The sequence below is a fragment of the Crocuta crocuta genome, unplaced genomic scaffold (assembly GCF_008692635.1).
Source record: "Crocuta crocuta isolate KB4526 unplaced genomic scaffold, BGI_CrCroc_1.0 scaffold72, whole genome shotgun sequence".
Taxonomy (NCBI): domain Eukaryota; kingdom Metazoa; phylum Chordata; class Mammalia; order Carnivora; family Hyaenidae; genus Crocuta; species Crocuta crocuta.
In genome coordinates this window covers 1004819-1020642 of record NW_027529427.1, presented here as the reverse complement: position 1 = coordinate 1020642, position 15824 = coordinate 1004819, and the positions used below count along the sequence as shown (strand labels likewise).

Sequence of the window (15824 nt, the reverse complement as noted above, 5' to 3'; positions counted from 1 at the left end):
CCTCGGTGCTGACAGCAGGTAGCGTGTTTGGGATTCTCTCTCTCTCTCTCTCTCTCTCTCTCTCTCTCTCTTTGCCCCGCCCACACATGCTTCTGTGTGTGCTCTGTCTCTCTCAAAAGTAAACTCTAAACAAAGAAAAGAAAAAAGAAAAAGAAAAATGAATACAGCAGGTAACAATTTGGACAGAATAGATATAGATTGCTCTGTTTCTTTGCACTGAGGATAGCTACAAGAACTTACTCTTAAACAGGGCTCCACAGTCTAACTTTGTCTTTTTAAAACTTTAAAAAAAATTTTATTTAGAGAGGGGTGCCTGGGTGTCTCAGTCAGTTAAACATCCGACTTCGGCTCAGGTCATGATCTCATGGTTTGTGGGTTCGAGCCCCACATCAGGCTCTGTGCTGACAGCTAGCTCAGAGCCTGGAGCCTGTTTTCAATTCTGTGTCTCCCTCTCTCTCTGACCCTCCCCTGCTCATGCTGCACCTCTCTCTCTCTCAGAAATAAATAAAACATTAAATAAAATTTTAAAAAATATTTAGAGAGAGAGTGCAAAAGGGGGAGAGCATCAAGAGGGTGAGAGATTCTTTTTTTTTAATTTTTTTTAATTTTTACTTATTTCTAGGAGAGAGAGAGAGACAGCGTGAGCAGGGGAGGGTCAGAGAGAGAGGGAGACACAGACTCTGAAACAGGCTCCAGGCTCTGAGCTGGCAGTCAGCACAGAGCCCGACGCGGGGCTCGAACCCACGAACCGCGAGATCATGACCTAAGTGAAAGTCGGATGCTTAACCGACTAAGCCACCCAGGCGCCCCAAGAGGGTGAGAGATTCTTAAGCAGGCTTCATGTTCAGTGCAGAGCCCGATGTAGGGCTCGATACCACGACCCTCACATCATGACCTGAGCGGAAATCAAGAGCCAGACGCTCAATTAACTGAGACACTCAGTGCCCCAGTATAACTTTTTCAAGGTGCAAAAGATGGCAAAGCAGACCAGGACAATCATGGTAATAGTAGGTTGTTAGGATGCTTCTAGAATTTTTATTCAATATGTTAATGGTTAATAATAATTCCGGGCGCTACTGGTGACCTAAATTGTGACAGATCCACACAGCTCGTTTCTGGTTTAAATGTCAGCATTTCTGTGGTTGAAATGTTTACTAGTTCATTCATGTTTCCCTAAACCAGGTGAGATCATGACCTGAGCTGAAGTTGGACTCTGAACCTGACTGAGCCACACAGCTGTCCCCAAAATTTCCTTTTTTTATTTTTACGTGATCTTTACAACTAATGTGGGGCTCAAACTCACAGCCCTGAGAGCCAGCCAGGCACTGCCCAGATTAAGATTTTTTAAAAGTTATTTATTTATTTTGAGAGAAAGTGTGTAGGGGGGAGTAGTAGAGAGAGAATCTCCAGCAGGCTCTGCACCATGCCGTGCTCCATGCAGGGCTTGAACTCATGAGCTATGAGATCATGACCTGAGCTGAATTCAGATGCTTAACTGACTGAACCAGGTGGGTACCCCTAGACTGATATATTTTTGAGATATTCCAGTGAACATGGAATCGGGAGACTAGGAAATTGCCACCAGTGAATTCATCTTGTTGCCACAATTTTCCCTATTGTCAGAGGGGACTAGCACTAGTTCCTTAACCTCACACAATTCCTGGAAGTTAAATGAGTTTAACTGGGGTGCCTGGCTAGCTTGACTGGTGGGGCGTATGACCCTTGATGTTGGAGTTGTGAGTTCAAGCCCAACATTGGATGTAGAGATTATTTTTTAAATGTTGAAGGTTTTTTTTTTAAGTGTTGAAGGTTTTATTATTTTTTTAAATGTTTATTTCTGAGAGAGAGAGCGAGAGCATGAACAGAGGGACAGAGAGAAAGAGGGAGACACAGAGCCAGATATGGGGCTCAAACTCACCGATCTCAATTTCATGACCTGAGCTGAAGTCGGATGCCGAACCGACTGAACCACCCAGGTGCCCCAAAATGTTGGAGGTTTTAAATAAAGAATATTTTACAAATGATTTTGCTCTTTAAGACATGATTCTCAAAGGTCTCATGGGTCTAAGAATTACTTGGGATGTGAATTCAAAATGCAGGCTCAGGGCTGATTCTCAAAGCTTTGAGTTTGGCTCAAAAATGCAGATATACAGGCTGATTCAGAAGATCAAAGGTGAGGGACCAGGAGTCTGCATTTTGAACATGCAGTCCAAGTTATTCCTGAGTACTGGAGATAAAGAAATATTCCAAACAGCCAGATACAATTAAACAAGGAGCGGGAAACCTACATTACTCCTCCTTCTAACTCTTATTTTTCTTTACACCCTTTCCTTCTGGTTCAGCCAATGTACGCTCTTCACTCTTTTCCCCCCACCCCCCATTCTCCTTTGTGTCTATCATTGACATTTTCTTAGCATAGTTGAGGAGGCGCTCAGTTTAATGTGTAGAAATGGAGTGGCGGAAAGGGAGGAGGGATGTGGGTGGGGAAAGGCTAGACCAGTATTTAGCTATTCTGTGAAGACTGTTGTTGTCGTCGGGCTGGTTCTAGCCGGCTGGTTCAGGGAGAGGAAGCCCTGGGGAGAGCTAGATCCGCTGCAGCTGCCCCGACCGACTTACTGACTGTTCCTTATTTGCTAGTGACACCCACTGATGTGACACCAACTACCTTTTCTCCACCCACCTGAATTTTACAGGAACCACATTTGATAAGCCATAGAATGCCACATCTATGCCAAGAATACTATTTTAGGTACTGATCGCAATCCTGGATTCGTTACTGTTTACAATCTCCTCTTTACTACTTGGAGGACTTTAATTTCCATCATATCCCAGCTTGTTTTCTTGTCTAAACCCAGGAAGAGAAGATTTGCGCCAGATAGTCTCTATGTGGTACTTAAAGATTTTTGCTTGCTGGGCACTCTAGATAATATGTGAGTAATGTTTTTTCTGGATGGTGTAGACATGCCAAAGCAACACAGGTTGAATCAGGGAAAGGGAGTCAGCTGAACCTGGACACTTTGTTAGGGGAGACTGTGTTTTCATCAACTCCTTACAGTTTATGTGCTTTCCACCTAATATCTTCATATTGTCTGCCAAGAATTTTACGAGTGCTTCTTGCAGGGTACCTGGGTGGCTCTGTCAGTTGAGCATGCCACTTTGCCTCAGGTCACAATTTTGGTCTGTAGAGTCTGAGTTTGAGTTTGAGCCCAGCATGGGGCTCTCTGCCGTCAGCACAGAGCCCACTTGAGATCCTCTGTCCATTTCTCCCTCTTGCGCTCTCTCTCTGCCCCTCCCCCCACTCATGATCTCTTTCTCAAAAATAAAAACACTTAAAAAGTGCTTCTTGGGATGCCTGGGTGGCTCAGTCAGTTGAGCATCCGACTTCGGCTCAGGTTATGATCTCACGGTTCATGGGTTCGTGCTCCGCATTGGGCTCTGTGCTGACAGCTAGCTCAGAGTCTGGAGCCTGCTTCAGATTCTGTGTCTCCCTCTCTCTCTGACCCTCCTCTGCACATGCTCTCTCTCTCAGAAATAAATAAAACATTAAAACAATTTTTAAAAAAAAGCTTCTTGCTGCAAATCTAGCTATCATTCTATCAGGTAATCCATTAATTAATTGAAATGTGCCTCGATAATGTATACAGTCATATATAGTTAATTCTAACATCTACTTTGTTTCAGCTTGGCTGCATGTTAGAATTCCCTGGAGAGCCTTACTAAATATTGGTGCTTGGATCCCAATAACTATTTGTACTATTAGTACACATAGCTAAACATTGCATAACTTCTTTTTGATATCTGACTGTTTTGATATAACCTATAGATACACATATATCCTGTGTGTGTGTGTGTGTGTGTGTGTATATACACATTTTATTTTAAATACTCCCTACATCCAACATGGGGCTGAAACTAACAACCCTGAGATTCAGAGTCACAGGGTCTACTGACTGAGCCAGCCTGCCAGCTGCCCCAATAGCCAATACTTCTTGAGGACTTACACTACATACTACACTATATTTGAGTTACCTCAATCTCTATTTTGTGGATGAGATAACTGAGGCTTATAGAGGTTAAGCAACAATCACATGCCACCAGCAAGAAAGCTAGGATTTCAAATCAGATTTACCTGACTTAAAATTCTAGGTTACTTATAATGTCTTCTCAAGGGATTCACACAACCCCGGAGCCTACTGAAGAATATTAACTTAATGGTTAAAAATGAGTGGCACATAATTAAACCAAGATAAGCTACTCAATACCTTTTTGGATAGTTTATCTATTTTGAGAGAGAGAGAGAGAGAGAGTAGGAGAAAGACATAGAAAGACAGAGAGAGACAAACCCAAGCAGGCTCTGCACAGAGAGCATAGAGCCTGATGCCAGACTTGAACTCAAAAATCATGAGATCATGACCTGAGCTGAAACCAAGACTCAGATGCTTCAGTCTGAACTACCAAGGTGCTCCAAAATACTTTTTTTAAAATGTAAAGTCTACCCACAACTTAGGGGTTAAGCTCAGGCCCCCAAGATCACATGCTGTACTGACTGAGCCAGCCAGGTGCCCCAGAATACTTTCGAGAATACATCATTACCCAAAGGAGATGCGAGTCCATACCTGTCTAAATATAATGACCATAAAAGCACAAACATTATGACTGGGTCCAAGAATCTGAACATTTTTGGACCTTGCTTTCCCTTGCCGAAATGCTAAAAATAATTTCTGCCCCTTCATTACTTCATACAAAAATATAAAGTATGAATTTGGTCATATCCTTGGCTTTGTATTGAAGAACATAATTCAAGCTTTGAGATCATGACCTGAGCCAAAGTCGGATGCTTAACTGATTGAGCCACCCAGGCACCCGTACATCCTCCTTTTTCTGTGTGGTGGTACATGGTTACCCTGAGTTAGGTTTCTTTACAGTAGGACTGAAGGATAGGCTAGATATTATTGATCATCTTGGGGGCCAGTCGTGTAACCTTTTCCCTGTGTCAATCACCCTGTGTATCTTTTGCCAGATTCTCATTGTGTTAACATCTCTGTGATCAAGGTGATCACAGAATGCTTCTCTTCTTTGTCTTTAGGTTGAATAAACTTTGTTTCAGGAGACTGAATTTCAGGGTGGAAACAAATGGCAACATTTTAGTTCTGTAGGCTCCCCGCCCCCCTGCCCTTTTCTTCTGAAGGTAGTAATAGCACATTTGTTCCCCTAAAGTGTCCTTTTTGAGAACTGTTCTCTCCTAGGTTACTGTCTGTGGCCAAACATAACAGCAGCGAACACAATAGCACTTGCTTTGTGCCAGACATTAAGTCTTATACACTTATTAGCTAATTCACTCCTTATACCAACCCAATGAGGTAACTACTTTTGAGTTTTCTGCAAAATACTATTATGGTCAACTTTCCTAGTTGAGCAGATTCAGATATGAAGTTAAAATTAGGTACGTGAGTGGAACTAGAACTCTGATGGAGTCCAGAAGTTTTACCACCCTACGTTTTGCTGGATCTCTTAAAGGACTAAGTGCAGAGCAATATCAGCAAAAAAGGCAGACCAAAATGATTGGGATAAAATATACCCTGGTTTCTCTCTCTTGAGATCGTATAAATCTTTCGCCTTTTACAAAATGATTGGGAAAATAATTTGTTGGCTTAGGTGACTGAGGATGGAATACGGCTTGTAAGAAGGCAAACTAGTTAGGACGTTGTTGTATTTCACATATGAGATCTCTAGGGGTAATGAATGACTAAGGTTATTTGGAAATGAATCTGCCAGGTACAGTAGCACGGGTCATCTGTTACCTGTAGTTTCATTCTTTAAGACCTAGGAAAATTAACACTGGAGTAATGCACTTGAATATATTTATATCCATTCTCACAGCAACCTTGGAATTCACTCTCAGCTTTTCATGACAAAGGCTTGGAGGAAGTTAAGAAACTCACGTGCCCCAAGGTTTATATTGCTTTCCAGGTGGCAGAGCGGCTGTACCACCTACCCTGTCTGTATCTTTTAACCTGCTTAAAGCCTGAGCATATATGATGTACTGTAGTTTACAAATTCGCCTTACAATGTACAGAGGCAATGTCTTTATTCCGTACACGGATAAGGACCTCATAGGTATTGATCTTTGTTCCCAATCTTTGCGAATGCGGGAGGGGAGAGACCAGAGCTGGAGGGGGCTCGGGCCGAGACGCCGGAAAGGCCGCGCCGGAGGTGGGCGGGCGGGGCCGGAGACAGAGGCGTGGACACGCCGACCGCACACGGTCCCCCAAGGGGCTTGGTGGGCTGGTGCCGGGGTTCAGGCACTGCGTGAATGCGGCTAGAGGAGGGAACGTGAGGGCGGGGAGGGTGCACAACGGAAGGAATCAATCTCGCGGTCTCGAGTTGGAAACAAACCAACTCCCCCTCCCCATTTCCCTTCCTTAGGAAGGACGGTTTGGGGGCGGGTGGGGAAAGCGCGTCCTCGAAGCGCCNGCGGGGTGTGTGTGAGCGGGGGCGCGCGCGCGTGCGCGCACTACAGGCGAGTGAGGGAGCGAGGAGCGGCCCGGTGTGAGTGTGGGGGTGGGGGTGGGAGCGCGCGCGCGTGTGTGTGTGTGTGAGTGTGTGAGTGAGTGAGTGAGTGTGTGAGTGGGGGTGAGGGTCAGCCAGACCGACCACGAGGCTGCGAGAAAGTGGGCGAGGGGGCGAGGGTGCCCGGCCTGGCTGCGGGAGCCGCGGCGGCGGCGNTGGGGGTCGCAACGCCGCCGGGGGCGGTGGGGAGCCCCGGTTGGGTCGGTGTGCCGGGAGGGGGACCGAAGGAGCCGTGTGCGTGTGACGGGCGCGAACTGTCGGGGACAGGCGGCGACCTCGGGCGTGAGGTGTGCCTCCCCCGCGTTCGCGAGGGGGTGTGGTGACCCTGGGGATGCTCGCCCGAGTCAGGCGCGCGTCGTGCCTACCTGTCCCCGCGCGGGTGGCGATGCCTCCTGCGCCCGCTTCCATCGGACACATTCCTGTGGTGTGACCGCGGGAGGCGGCTGTGCCGCTGGTCTGCCCTGAGTGTGCCTTAAATTCCACGGTTTCCTCCTTGCGTGTGAAATTTTAGAGAGTGTGACAGTCATTGCTCTTTTTCCTGTGACAGGCCTGGGAATCAGAATGGGGCTACAAATAATTGCTTGTCTTATTTGCGATTTAAAAAAATCGATTTTTTTAAAAAGCATTTGGCCGTGTTCCAAAAATTTGCCTCCTCACCCCTCCCTTAAAAAATACCCCAAATTAGTTAGGAAATAATAAGTTCAGATGTGCGTTACTAAGGTGTCCTTATCTCGGATTGCTGGTTTGTAATCCCCGTATTTCATCCCACTTGTAGGTGTGAATAGAGAGGGGGCATTAATTGTATTCTAGGAGTGAGGTTATTATAAGCTCACTGTATGTGTTGAATGTGACTTCAGTGTAAATTCTGTTAGCGTGCTGTTGATTTTCCCATTAATTGCATACATTGTCTTCACATCTTTGGGGGAGTTGGTTTAATTCTAAATCTGTATGGAAAGTATACGAGGCAGCCTAATATGGAAGATACTCTTTTTGTGTGTGGGCTTGATGTTTTTTGTATTTACCAACCTTCTTAATTATTAGCTGCAACCGTGAAAATTTAAATACTATGTACATTTATTTATTTACTTATTTCACACACTATTGGGCAGTTTAAACGTCTTTTTTTTTTTTTTCTCTCCCCTGTTTCTTATAAAGAATTCATTGTCAGATTCCTTTAAGATAGTCATTTGGAATAAAACACTCTGGATTCCAGCCGTGGAGATTGAACATTTATTTTAGAATGACAACCTCTAATTTTGAAAAATAACAGTCATAGTTAAATTTCTTTTCGAATGGTTGCTGTGGGTTATTTGGTGAGCATGTCAAAGGCAAGGAGGCCTATTTTGTTTGGAGGTAATCTTTTGTTTATTCCTTTCCATCTTGGTTAGTGCAGTGAATTTCCTTCTTTCATGTCATAGATTTACTTGTTAGTTTGGCAAGATGGCTGTTGATGTTTTTTATCTTTCTCTTTCTACTTCTCCCCCCTCCACCCCCCCTCTTTTCTAATACCCCCACCAGGTGCTGGAGTCTGCTTGTTGGGGAGGGGGCCACTCTGATTCTGACGACAGAGTGCTAAGAACATCAAATACAGTCACATAGAATCCTCCACTCAGTGAAGATCCTTCTTCCGTTCCTCCACTCCCCCTGCAGGGGGGTAAGGAGCTGTAGAGCTAACCTTTAGACCTTGGGCTACCACCTAAAATTCCACTTAGTTGCTGGTGGGTAGCTTTTAATCTTTTTCACCTTCTTAGATTCATTATTGAGTATCCGTAGCATCTGAGGGTGGAGGGAAGAGTGACAACAGGAAATTTCCCTTTTTTCCTTTCCCTTCTCATTCAGTCCCGTTTTCTCTCTCTACAAGGAAATCACTAGCAATGTTTCATAAGTCCTCTATCCCTTCTTAGCTGTATAATGAAGAAATACACTAAAGAGATGTTTTTTTTTTTTTTTTTTTTTTTTTTTTTTTTACTTCTGACCAATGAATGCCAGCCACACTTCAGGCATTCATGTGTTGCGGGCATGGGATGAAACATGGCTTTAAAAAAAAATATCTCCCAATTCTTTTCCTCAGTTGGTCTCCACCTGGGATTATGGGGGTAAGTCACTAGATTGATTTTTCAAAACTTCTCCCCTCTCTGTGAACTGAAAGACATCAGAACACTGGAAGGCATTTGGGGAAGGGGACAGAACAGAGCCAGTTGATCCACAGGTTGAGAAATAGTTCCATCTTCCTCTGGGGACCGGGCAGAGACCTAAACTGAGTAAAAATGGGTGGAGGAAGAGCCTCCGTACATAGAACAACATGGGAAGGTGAGAGAAAACCGAACGTTAAGTAAGGAAGCAGTTTGTGTGTTGCTTACAACTGTTTAGGAGGTTAGTTTAATGATGTGGATTTGTAGAGAGTTTATGGCAGGTTAGTTTACAAAAAGTAATCTGCAAGTGGAATTAAGTCAGAAGCATATTGGAAAAGAGCTTTGAAATTATACTGTTATTTTAAAGTCTGGGAGTAGATTGTGATACGAAGAATAAAAATATGTTATTTTTTTTTCAAATGTTTTATTTCTGAGAGAGAGAAAGAGATAGAGACAGCATGAGCAGGGAAGGGTCAGAGAGAGAGAAAGACACAGAATCTGAAACAGGCTCCAGGCTCTGAGCTGTCAGCACAGAGCCTGACGCGGGGCTCAAACCCACGAACTGTGAGATCATGACCTGAGTCAAAGTAGGACGCTCAACCGACTGAGCCACCCAGGCACCCCAAAATATATTAATGTTAACTGTACTGGCTGTGTACACAGTTGTTTCAAGAGAGGTTGAGTAGGAGAGATTAGGTACAGATATTGGGGAAATTATCTTTCATTATTTGGGAATTTTTCTTGTCATTAAGGGTTGATAAGAAATAATATACTCCCTCCCAAAATATCTGTACATGATGTATTTTAGATTTGTGTACAGTATGTGTCTGTGTACATATTAGGTTTGCCAATGTGTACATATTTGATCCTGCCTTATGATTCAATGTAGCAAACCCCTTTAAAATAATTCCTAACCCCTAATGCTTAACTTTTAGCTGTCATACATAACAGCTTGCTGGAGATAATAGAGAGTAAAGTAAGGATTCTGTCTTCATGGAGTTCACAGTCTAATTTCATTGATCCTTGTTTGTTTTCATCTGGCAGTCTGTTCTTCCAGCAGTGTTTGGAGGGATCCACTAGAGTCTTGTAAAATGTGTATCAATTTATGAATTGATAAAGTAACAAATAAAATAATATCAAAGTAAACATTGATATGCTAAATTAACTTTTACTACCTTTCTTTCAAAAGTGGCAGTATATCACCAAGTTGTAACCAAGACAAAATTTACAGTTGTTGTATCACTGTACTGTACACCTGAAACTGATACAACACTGTATATTAACTCATTGGAATTAAAATAAAAACAAAAAAAAAAAATCCAAAACCTACCCCTTACTTAAATGTTTTTACTCTAGTCAGTTCCTTACTTTTCATTTCTTTCTCTGTCTTCTATCCCTCTCTCCCTCCCCAACCTTTTCTGATACTAGCTCTTGACTTCATGTTCTTAGAAATATAGAAATAAGGTCTCCAAAATAGAACATGGATTTGCTATATTATTTTTTTTAACTTTTTTTTTTTAATGTTTTATTTATTTCTGAGAGAGAGAGAGAGACAGCGTGAGCAGAGGAGGGTCAGAGAGAGAGGGAGTCACAGACTGAAACAGGCTCCAGGCTCTGAGCTGGCAGTCAGCACAGAGCCCGACGCGGGGCTTGAACCCACGAACCGCGAGATCATGACCTAAGCGAAAGTCGGACACTTAACCGACTAAGCCACCCAGGCGCCCCGGATTTGCTATATTAGATCACACTAGTACTGTCTTACTGCTCCACTCTCGCATATTTGGCAGCATTTTAGACTTTGATAGTTTATCAGAAAGCTACATTTTGGAAAGTCATCCAGGTTTGTCCAAACAGGAACTTTGAAATCTTTCCTGATTCTTTGTGGCTCTTAATTGCTAGCTTATTCCTTTGACAAGTGATGTAGTTAGCCATATCTGTAAAACCTTCAACTTGAATATATTAATAGCTTCCCAACTCACTTTTCAAGTTAATTTCCAGAAAGAAAACATGGAAGGAAGGCCCAACGTTTAACATGTTAATCATGATAAACTTTTTTTTAATAAAGATTTTATTTATTTATTTTTAGAGGGAGAGAGAAAGATAGGGCATGAGCAGAGAGGGGGTGGGGGGAGAGAGGATCCAAAGTGGGCTTTTACCCTGACACCAGCAAGCCTAATACAGGGCTCAAACTCATGAACTGTGAGATCATGAGCTGAGCCCAAGTAGGACACTCAATGGACTGAGCATCCAATGTTTATTTTTGAGAGAGAGAGCGTAACCAGGAGGGGACAGAGAGAGAGAGAGAGAGAATCCAAAACAGGTTGTAGGCTCTGAGCTGTCAGCACAGTGTCCAATGTGGGGCTCTAACTCACATAAACTGTGTGATATTATGACCTGAGCAAAAGTTAGACACTTAACTGACTGAGCCATCCAGGCGCCCCTAGATTTTGTTTATATTTTCAAAGTAATTTCTGTACCCAGTGTGGGTCTTGAACTTACAACCCCGAAATCAAGAGTTGAACGCTCTACTGACTGAACTACCCAGGTGCCCCTAAACATGATGATGAGCTTTGAGTAAGCCATACTACGCGTTGCGTCTCAGAAGATTTTGCAAATTTTGTGCCATGTTCCAGAAAGAGATACATTGATTTAACATTCCTCTATTAAGTGAAATCGTTAGAAATTTTATTTGGGTTACTGAGAAAACTTTATTTGTGAGAAAGCTTTTTAAAGTTTATTCATTTTGAGAGAGTACAAGTGCGGGAAGGGCAGAAAGAGAGGGAGAAAGAATTCCATGTAGACTCTGCACTGTCAGCACAGAGCCCAAAGCTCTATCTCAAAAACCCTGAGATCATGACCAGATCTGAAATCAAGACTCAAATGCATAACTGAGCCACCCAGGCACTCCTTGAGAAATCCCTATACCCAATGTGGGGCTTGAACCTACAAACCCAGAGATCAAGAGTCATATGTTCTACCAACTGAGCCAACCAGGAGGGCCATTCAGAGAAAACTTTTTTATTTTATTTATTTTTTTTACTTTTTTATTTTTTTATTTTTTTTTAAATGTTTTTATTTATTTCTAGGAGAGAGAGAGAGACAGTGGGAGCAGGGGAGGGTCAGAGAGAGAGGGAGTCACAGACTCTGAAACAGGCTCCAGGCTCTGAGCTGGCAGTCAGCACAGAGCCCGACGCGGGGCCCGAACCCACGAACCGCGAGATCATGACCTAAGTGAAAGTCGGACGCTTAACCGACTAAGCCACCCAGGCGCCCCCAGAGAAAACTTTTTTAAAAGTTTAGTTTTATACACCAGACTATTTTTATACACCAGACTGTTAAATTACCTGTAGCTTTGAATAACAAAGCTTTGATTAGCAAAGCTACAGATAATTTAAGTAAAAGTAACATATTTTTCTCATCTTTTAGTTGAATATGTGTAAAAATTTGCATGTTAATTTGCTTATGATATCGTGTTTGTTTTTCTTCAGTTTTCATTGTGGTAAAATACAGCGTAAAATTACCTTCTTAATCATTTTTAATTAAGCACACAGGTTCATGATATTAAATATATTTCTATTCTTGTGCAACTACCATATTCATTTCTAGAACTCTATGTATTGCAGAACTGAAACTGTAGACCCATAAAACTAACTCCTCATTTCCCCAAAACCCCAGCCTGTGGCAACCACCATTCTACTTTCTGTGAATTCACTATGTTATATGCTGGTGCATAATGTCCTCCAGGTTTATCCATGTAGCAGCGTGTGTTGGAATTTAACTCCTTTTTAAGGCATTGTATTTATCTTCTGTATCTTACTTACTTACTCATCTGTCAGTGAACACTTGGGTTGCTTCCACCTCTTAGCTGTTGTAACATTGCTGTGAAGATGTGTGTGCAGATACCTCTTTGAAGACTCTGCGTTCAGTTCTTTTGGTTATATACCTAAAAGTAGAATTACTGGATCATACAGTAATTCTATTTTTAATTTTTTGAGGAACTGCCATACTATTTTTCATAACAGCTGCACGCACCATTTTACATTCCAGCCAACAATTTTCTTTTTTTTTTTTTTTAATTTTTTTTTTTAATGTTTTATTTATTTCTAGGAGAGAGAGAGAGAGACAGCGTGAACAGGGGAGGGTCAGAGAGAGAGGGAGTCACAGACTCTGAAACAGGCTCCAGGCTCTGAGCTGGCAGTCAGCACAGAGCCCGACGTGGGGCTCGAACCCACGAACCGCGAGATCATGACCTAAGCGAAAGTCGGATGCTTAACCGACTAAGCCACCCGGGTGCCTCCCAGCCAACAATTTTCAAGGCTTCCATTTTCTCTACATCCTCCCCAGCATTTGTTATATTTTGTTTCTTGATAGTAGACCTCCAGTGTGTGTAAGTTAGTTCTGTGGGTTTTGATTTGCATTTTCCTAATGATTAGTGATGTTGAGCATCTTTTCTTGTGACATTGTAATATCAGATCCTTTTTAAAAGATCTGTGAGGGCTGGGAGTATGTCTATTTTGTTTACCATGATATTTTAGAGTGCATAGTAGGCACTGAAGTATAAGTTAAATATATTTAATTGAACACTTAGTGTTTTTAGTACTTAGATTCTTAATTGATCTGAGATTATGAATAATTTTTGACTTTGAACAGTTCTTTTTGGAGGGAGGGATAAAGAAATACGTCTCCAGGGGTGCTGTGAAAATAAATGTAAAACTGAAATGATGAAATGTAAGATGATGACCTTGTTAGTGTAAAAAGAACCACCGTCTTATATGCACTACCAGTACTTACTAACATAGGAAAATTTTAATGTCAAGGGAATATTTTCCTATAAGATTTGAACAAGGTGTGATGGACTATACTTGCTTAGGTAAGGTTTTATGGCCTATAATAAAGAATTCCCAAATATCATTTACATAAGCAAAAGAGGTAGTAGGTAGTCCAAGGTGACGGCACTACACAGTTGTCGGGCATTCAGCTTCTAACATGTAGCTGTGTTTTTCCTATGGTTGACTTTTCAATTCTGTCCTCATAGTCCAGGTGGTGGTTAGAGCTGAGCTGTTGCCATAACACTTACATTCCAGGTAAGGTGGAGGAAGGGCCAAGGAATAGTGTACCTCTTAATTATGTGTTCTGAAAGTTTCAATGCAGTACTTTCACTGAGCTCTTACTGAGTAAAATTTACTTATATGATCACTTCTAGTTGCAAAAAAAGCCTAGGGAATACAGTCTTTTGATTACATGGCATTATGCTTAGCTAGATATTGGATATCTTATTACTAAGGAGTCATTAGAAAATGGATATTGGGAAGGAAGTGGCAGTCTTTGCCATGGAGTGTGTGAAATTTGAATTCACTCTGGGCTCCACCACTTAATCTCTGCTAGAAGATACTCAGCTGCTAAATGAAGACATAATGCATCAAAGGATGGTTGTAAGGATTGAATGAGAAGATAACAAATCACCTAACATGGTATAATGTTTGTTTGTTTTATATTTATCCAAATTCCTTTCACTGTCTTTAGGTATGATAGAGTAGAAAGAGATCAGAAAACCTGAAAATTAGTCATGCCTCCATTATTCTGATAACTTAATGACAACTTAAAAGGGCAGGCTGTTTCTTTAAAATGGAAGATATATGTCTATATTCCTCACATAATTATATGCAGATAAAATGAGGAAATATATGTGGAATGTGTCTCATGAGCTATTTACTCTCATGAGTAAATAGAGACTATTTTTAACCTTATCTGTGTGCATTGTTTTGCCATTGTCCTGCCTATGTTTGTTTGTATGAGTAAACGGAATTTGTAGACACTTGTCTACATATTTCAAAGCATGGGTTTTTCTGTTTCAACACTCATGTTTTACCTTTTTTTTTTCCAGTCTTTTGATAAAGGTATCATACTGAGTTTAGATAGGAAAATCATTGTCTTCTTTTTTTTCACCCATAATCACATATGTAGCTTTAAAAAAATGTATCATAGGTAAAAGCTATAAAAAGGAGAGTGTGAATTAGTATGTCATGTAACCTTTAGGAACTTATTTGTTTTTTCTATCTTTGAGGTATATCCTTTTGAATATAAGGAGAGGACTGTGAGGGCTATCGTACATTTCTTTTCTGTCATAGCTACTTTGAATGATATCTAGCCTCCTGCTCCTACTTTCAAAGCATTCCAGTCTACGTTAAAGTTAATGTGGCAAAGAAAATGGCGTTTTTAAAATAAATTCAGAACACCTAAACAGTGATCTTATTTTGTGTGGCATCTTAGGTAAAGGATGAGATTTTATAGGAACTACCCAGGTTTCAGAGGGACATTTTTTTTGAAGATTATTTATTGATGAATGTTATGAGTAATGGGCTAATTGGACTAAGACTATTATTTGGTTGTTTCTGAGACTCTTCTGAGGTTTTCAGTGTATCATTCAGTCATTTTCTGTATCTCCTACCCCCAAATGGTATGGTTCTTCCTTTTCACCCATTCTTCTTTTTTCTTTCTTTTTTTTTAATGTTTTATTTACTTTTGAGAGAGAGAGAGACAGAGCATGAGCAGGGGAGGGACAGAGACAGAGAGGGAGACACAGAATCTGAAGCCACCCAGGCACCCCATCCTTCTTTTTTTCTAAAGGTTTTATTTTTTAAAGATTTTAATGTATTTTTTAAATTTTTGAGAGACAGCGTGCACATTTGAGTGCATGAGAGGCAGAGAGTGGGGAGAGAATTCCAAGCACGCTCCATGGTCTTAGTGCTGAATCCGATGTGGGGCTGATGCAGGGCTTGATCCCATGAACTGCTCAGGATCATAACCTGAATTGAAATCAAGAGTCAGATACTTAACCTACTGAGCCACCGAGGTGCCCAGGCATGTTGTATTTTAGAAATGCTTGATTCTGAGGATAAGAAGACTTAACTCCTGTGTTCAGTAAGATCCAGATTAATAAACAAGATTATAAGTAAGAGTAAGATTAAGGCCCATGAACTTTTCCAGGTTTATAATAAAGGGAAAAATGTTCAGAGCCCCCAAATAGGTTTCAGGACCCTAGTTTGAGAAACACCAACTTAAACATACCTTTGAATTATGAGTTAGCCCTATAAAAGAGAAATTGTCTTTAAAAAAATCAAT

The 15824-nt window shown here is 41.5% G+C and overlaps 1 protein-coding gene across 4 annotated transcripts in view; it reads right to left on the bottom strand.

Moving 5' to 3' along the window:
- The window catches only part of MFAP5 (microfibril associated protein 5), a 49830-nt gene extending 41563 nt beyond the window's left edge, over positions 1-8267 (bottom strand). For all 4 annotated transcript variants that reach the window (XM_077758963.1, XM_077758962.1, XM_077758965.1 and 1 more), the window contains exon 1: positions 6936-8267. Coding sequence is in view for 1 of the 4 variants with exons in the window: in XM_077758967.1 (XP_077615093.1) it covers positions 6936-6987 (52 nt within the window). In the remaining 3 variants the exon portion in view is untranslated. The remainder of the gene's footprint in view (positions 1-6935) is intronic.
- Between the last annotated feature and the right edge of the window lie 7557 nt (positions 8268-15824).